The sequence below is a fragment of the Xiphophorus hellerii genome, chromosome 12, assembly GCF_003331165.1.
Source record: "Xiphophorus hellerii strain 12219 chromosome 12, Xiphophorus_hellerii-4.1, whole genome shotgun sequence".
NCBI classification, from domain to species: domain Eukaryota; kingdom Metazoa; phylum Chordata; class Actinopteri; order Cyprinodontiformes; family Poeciliidae; genus Xiphophorus; species Xiphophorus hellerii.
Window position 1 is genome coordinate 1,756,603 of NC_045683.1, and position 6,855 is coordinate 1,763,457.

The following is a 6,855-nucleotide window of genomic DNA, read 5'->3' on the forward strand; positions in this document are numbered from 1 at the left end:
CGTTACGGGTTGTTTGGACTTTGCTCACCTTCATGTCTGATATTATCGCAGCTGTTCAACCGGCTTGTAAGTTTAGTGAAGAGAGTTTATTAAAGGACAACACTGGGAAATTCCCAGTACCAGAGTGGTTGGGAGTTTCTGACCGTCCTGCCAGGCTGCCGCTTCCTCTCCTCCCTTAAAACCAACCCAAGCGTTACAGCGAGTCTGGAAATCAACCAATAAACCATCAACTTTAATCTCCTTCCTGTAAAAACCAGGTCCGACATTAAAAGAGGTTTTTCTTATTTATCTCCGTGTCAGTGGAATGAGGACTGAACTGGTTTCCAGTGTCTCGTTGCAGCAGCTGTGACCTGGTCCGTAACGACCTGAGATCCGGGCCCAAACAGAACCGCTTTCTCAGCTCAAACCAGGCTGGATTCGACCTCCGGTGACCCGGTAAAGTGCAGGCTCACCTGAAACTCAGCGCTTTCCCCTCTGTGACCTTCTGCTGCACAAACTGCTGCCAGCGCGCATCGATATCCTGATTGATCCTGTTCTCACCAGATCCACCAGGGGGCGCTACTGCACCGGAGAGACGCTGCTTGTACAGATTTCAGACTCCTCTGTTTGAAGAAGGCGCCTTAAGCACCAATAAGGGTTTTAATTGTGTGGTTCAGTTTAATTAAGGTTTGCTCAACTCTCTGAAGGTCCACAGCATTTCAGTCAGTTTGGAGTTTGTTTCTTTTCAGTAGTAAACATAGTAAACATCAACAGAGACATCAGAAATGTTTTATCAAAAGCAACCCTGCTTGCACCACAATCTGCATTTGATTTATTGAATCTGCTTAAATACAGCACAAATATTTCATAGAGAAAATGTTTTATTTTGAATGGTTTACAAACTCATAAATGACTAAATATTGCAGAGCAGTTTCACCACATTCTGGGGGAACATCACTGGTGAAGACAAAGGTCATTTATTTAGTATAAACTAAAATCTGATTCTGCAGTTTTTTCAAAGACAGTCTGAAGATCTGGTTTGTTCTGATTTGTAGGATTTTGTACTTGTAGTTTAATTTATGTTTCCGTTTTAGTCACTTTCTGTGTCGTTATGTTTCCACTAATGCAGACTGGAGTTATGACGCAACCAACCAGTTTGAGTAGAAATCGTGTTGCTGCCCTCTGCTGAGAAACTGGGGGAATTACCAGAAGCGTTCAGATTGTTTTAGCATCGTCTGGTTAAAAGTTCAGAGTCTGGCAAAAATGTAGGTAGAATAAAATCAAATCTTAATAAATGTCGGACAGAATGTGATTGTTAGAGAAGTTGTGTATCTGCCAGTGAGCCGTGACAGAAATGAGTGAGAACATTTTGGGTAAAACAAACTGAATCCAAGAAAACATTAAAAACTACAAAAATGAAGAACAAAGAGAAATAAACTGAACATGGCAGGGCCTTTCTGGAAATACTGAACACATCAATTATATATAAAAACATAAAGAATCACAAACATCAATGGATTATGGCACAACATTTTAATAAAGCATCAAAAGTGTTTGCCATAATTTTATTATCTCAGCGATGCATTTAAAGAAGCTTTTGTAAGAGGATTAGACAGAAACTGAGAATGAGTTTCACCTCAGAGGGGCGGAGACTAAAATAAATCTAATGCTAAATAATAACTAGACATAGGAAACACAATAAACTAGGATCACTAAAGAAGAACTGAATGAAAGAATCACGAACCTGGAGAAGAACAGTTCATCTTCAACAACAGACAGTAAAACATAAACAATGAATTATGGAATAATGATCAAACTAGAAGTAACTCAGTCATTAGTTATGCGAGCGGCGGTCTGTTCCAGACACACAGTTTGTTTGCAGTCTGAGGTTTGACTTAAATCTGTATAACTGCATGTAATCAGAATGGATACCAGGTCTGACTGACTGCATTCTTCTGTCTGATGGCTGACAATTATTTTTTGCATTTTATTAAGGTTTGGTTGAGTTTTAACTGCTGACTCGTCTTTGATCTGTGACATCATGAACCTGGAGAAGACGTGTTTTCATCTGTCACTATAGACAATCCAGTGTGCAGGTTGTACTAAACCAAAAGACCTGGACTGGAAAAATACTCAATTACCTGCACCATTGCACTCCTGCTGATGAGAAGCATAAAGAGTATGAATTAAAAGCATAAGTGAAGCTGGAGCTCTATATCAATGCCTGGTAAAGCTGTGCTAACCACACATTAGCAGCTATTTAACACTCCAGATGTTCTACATGTTTTTAGAAAAGCGTTTGGAGTTGGACAGAGGTTTACATCTTTCCACTTCAGTCCCAATATCTCCCACTTGGACTCCATGATACGTTCCAGAGATGATGACTGATCTGGTCTCTCCGTCTTCATAGATGTGACTCAGGCGGGCGGTGAAGGGAATGTCCATTCTGTACCGATAACCAACCATCTTTACTTTGCAGCTATGGTTTGGTGGTACGGTAAGCTGTAATGTGATGGAGTGGGAGATTTCTTCTGTCCAGGATTTTCCATATGAGAATGCATGAGACGCCTCTGCAGTGACTTCAACATGTCCTTCTGCAAGGAGGGGAATTCCTGTTTTGATGGTCATTTTTGCAGAAACTCTGATAGAGGAGCTGAAGTCCCACCGTCTCTCATCTTTGGTTGTCTTACGCAAAGAAACCGTCTTCATCACAGGACTGAGGGCACGGTTAGTGACAGTAGTGCTTTGCATGGTTTTTGGAGGTTCTTTGAAAATCTTGTCTTTCTCTATATTATATTTGACATCAGAGATTAAATCTTCTTCCGCCTTCATGTGGGTCAGAACCTCATAGCTCTTCTGGTACCAATGCTCTTTTCCCTTCCAGGGGAGATAAAAACATTTATCTTTCGGATCAACCTTCCCCAATCCGTACTTGTTCTTCCCTACATACATTTTTCCACTGGAGCAGGTTCTGATTGCATTCTGTGGAACAGAACCATAAGAACCTTCCTTCCACTCCAGGATCTCAAAATTATCTTTGTTCACAAGGACTTGAAAAGAGGAGGAACGATGCTCTTTTTTTTTATTGGGGTAGTGGCAGTAAGAGCCCATGCTGGGGTTGTAAAACCCAGAATTGCATCTGACTTTGCAGATGTAGTCGATTCGTTTGGCGTAGCTGTTATGGATGGAAACGGATCCGTTAGGAAGGGAACCATTCCATGTCGCCCATTGCAGTTTTCCTGTACTGCCGAACTCTGGGAGCGTCGAGTTAACTGGGATTTTCTGTCTGATCGGCGCAGAAGTCATAAGATGCCGGATTATCGAGACAGACACGTTAGCTTTGATTTTAGCAACATCACCTGCTGGATCTGGTTTCAGGAAGGAAACTGTGAAAGAAAAAAGAAAGTTTTTTACTGTTGGTTGTGAATATGTCCATATGTCTCCACTATTGTGTGTGGTGTCCCACAGGGCTGTGTTCTGGGCACTGATGTCAGTAACGAGTTACTGATGTTGGACCACTTTCAGTAACGAATAATCTAACCTATTTCAAATCCAGTAGTCAGACTACAGTTACTTATTGAAAGTAACTGTAGTCTGTTGTTGAAGTAAATTATTAATGACTTATTTCATAAAGGTTTTGAATACTTTTATTATCAATTACTTTTTACTTCTATTGATTACTTTTATTATTTGTGTTTATTGATTGTTTTACTCATCTTATTACTCATTTAATCTTATTACTCATTTATTCTTTATTTCATCTTATTATATGTTAGATGTGTTAAAAGGTCACAGTTTCTGACACTGACTGCGGTTTAAGGGTGACAAGTTGTCTGTTCTCTGGAGACTTGTTTTAACAGGAAACTTCCTGACCACAATCTAGCTCACTCAGCAGCCACCGTTAATTGGGGCCTCTGAGCTGCACGGATGCAAGACTTGTGAGTTGAACAAAAGGACAATAGATAGGGTTTTTTTCTCACTTAACTATCCAAGAATAAACTGTTGATTCTGCAAGTAAACCGCGTACAACAAAAGGTCAATAAAAGTGTTATATGCAGAAGTGTTTGTGGTTCAACGCTTCGAGACTGCAGATGTTTCCATCAGATGACCTGTGTGTCACCTATGCCCTATTGTCAAGAAGAAACTGTCTGTACTTATTGCTTTATTGTTTTTTTCCTTTCTTTGTGTGGTTAATGATCTCTCCATTGGCTACGTGTTTGAGTCTGTATAAGAGGAGGCTACTGAGGCGACGCAGCCAGAGAGACTCTTTTGACACTCATGTGTGTTGATGACCACTGTGTGTTAAATGACCTTTCTCCAATTGCAATTGCTTTAATAAACTTGTATCTTTATTCTGATATCTGCCTCCTAGATTGATGTTGCTTTAACACTGTAGTTCTAAAATCCTATTTATAGTTTTCCAGACAATAGAAACACAAAAACACGCTCAAATTATGAAAGTTTTTTTTGTACTGTTGTTACCGTTAAACAATCTCCCCTTCAGCTCAACCATATAAATGGAGACACGTTGTTGATGTTACCTTTATAAAATAACTTGCAATTAAATATTGGCAAAGATCAATGTAATCTTCACAGCTGCAGAGTGTTGTTAGCAGCAGCTGAAAGTAAGTAAAAAAGTTACTTTTAATGTAACTTCGTTACTTTCCAAATCAAGTCATCAGTAATCTAACTAAGTTACTTTTTCAAGGAGTAATCAGTAATGTGATTAAAGTAACTTTTTCAAAGTAACTATACCATCACTGCTTCTGGACTCTTTCCTCTTTAGAGACTAAAGACTTTCATTTTAGTCTCTATTTTTAAGAAACATGAGATTTCTTAAATTTTATTTTTAAGTTTTCTAAACCTAAATGAGGGAAGAGAGAGGTGATGATTTTTGGTGACTGATGTCGGCTCCTTGGCCCAGCAGGAATATTATTACTAATTTAGGGGTCAAAATTGATGCTGGTCTTAAGGAACAAAATGTTTCTGCATTAACAGGCACAAAAATTTAACCCAAATCTGAGATATTAACTCCATCATACTGCATTCTGTTAATTTAACTATTACTTTTCTTTAATATTTCGCTCATTGATTTTATGACTGATCATATTTGTATCATATGATCATGTGCAGCACTTTGGTCCTGTGGTTGTTTACGTTGCTTTATATTCCTTTTTTTGCCACATTTTGTTGTTTAATTCTGAGTGTAATAAAATTCAAGTTTAAATCTCAACTCATGATGCAAACGTCTGTTTCTGCACCAGAGCTAAAATACTGAGTTCAACAACAGCATTACAGAAACATTTATTTTTTAAAAGATGGATCCGACTCTCTTCCTTCTTACCGATTCCATCTGGTTGCTGGTTCCTGTCGGCGTCCAGAGGACTGGCTGAGGACGCAACCAGCAGCAACAGCAACGGCAACTAGAAGGAGCAGAAATCAAAGTTATTATCAGTTATAATGACGATAAAATGCTGCATTAATTGAAACAGCATAACACAACAAACTGGACAGATCAATTAGAGTAATTTTTTTTTTCCCTCTCATGTCTTTTTGGTTGATTTACTTTTTAAAAATCAAGTTAAATGTTTAACTTGAAACTTGAGAGGATTTTTGGAAAACAATTAATATTTCAGTTTACTTTAATTGGTGCACAAATTCAGAATTTCTCTTATCTAAAAATACTATTCTGAAGTAAAATAATTTGATTATGTGTATGATACATGCACAGTGCTGGAGATCAAGAAACAAGCTTTAATAAAAAATGATCCAAGTTAAAAAGAAGGGATTTTATTACGGGGAAATCTATTAAATTTAACCTGGCTGCTGCATCATTTATGAAACTAATGTTATTCCATATTTCTCAAATGTCTCAGTACTTTTATCTTTTTCAATGGCTTAACTTGCATGAAACGCAATTTTTCAAATTATTGTCTGGATTATTCCAGTTTTTCAATCAATAGACTTGAATACTGATCTGTTCATAAAGTTTATTGTCTGTTCATAAAGTTTATTGTCTGTTCATAAGGTTTAGCAGAGTTTTAAAATGATTGTTTTTGGTGAAAAGTACAACGGACTGTTTTTACTTTACCATTTCTGTCCGTGTTGGTCGACTTCAGAGCAGCAGAGCAACAGCAGAAACTGTAGATAACAGAGACGAGTCAGTTTTAGTTACAATCCAAAAATAATAACACTAATCTAATCATCTAAAACCAGATGTAGTTTAAAATCATAATGATGGTCTAATATATTATTTGAGAGAACAGAGTTAAGAAAGTGAACATTTTACCTGATTTGCTGAAGAGTCGTTGACCAGCTGACGAGTTCTCAGGTCTTGGTTTTTTCAGTGGGTGAAATAAACCTGCAGGTTTGTTTTAGATGTAGAAATGGTTTCATCTCAGCCTGACGCTTCTTTAATATCTGATTATCTGAAGGAGGATTTTTCTAAAGAGCCTATCAGAGCTTAATTCAACTCACACAACACCAAATAAAGACACGACTCCTGCAGACACTCAGGATTGGTTGTTGGTTGTTACCAGCCTCCTCAGGGTGTTTGAGGTGAATTTATTGCATTGTTACTGAATGTTTTTATTTTGCATTAACACATCTTATCAAATAACGTAAAACTGAAACCGAACACCTTTTGTGTTTATTTTTAGGTTTCTGTGTCTTTTGAGTCTCTGTGTTGTCCTGTCTTCCCCCTGATTGTTCCCAGGTGTGTCTCGTTCCCTGATTATCCTGATTGTTCCCAGGTGTGTCTCGTTCCCTGATCACCCTGATGGTTCCCAGGTGTGTCTCGTTCCCTGATTACCCTGATTGTTCCCAGGTGTGTCTTGTTCCCAGGTGTGTCTCGTTCCCTGATTACCCTGATTGTTC

General features: G+C 38.2%; 1 protein-coding gene across 1 annotated transcript; it reads right to left on the reverse strand.

Moving 5' to 3' along the window:
* Positions 1-799: 799 nt before the first annotated feature.
* On the reverse strand, positions 800-6,536 carry LOC116729293 (natterin-3-like). Its single transcript, XM_032577722.1, has 4 exons — positions 6,269-6,536; positions 6,071-6,120; positions 5,324-5,402; positions 800-3,365 (listed from the first exon to the last, which is right to left on the reverse strand). Exons 2-4 carry the CDS (start codon positions 6,071-6,073, stop codon positions 2,257-2,259), a joined length of 1,191 nt encoding a protein of 396 aa, XP_032433613.1. The 5' UTR covers positions 6,074-6,120; positions 6,269-6,536; the 3' UTR covers positions 800-2,256.
* Positions 6,537-6,855: the final 319 nt, after the last annotated feature.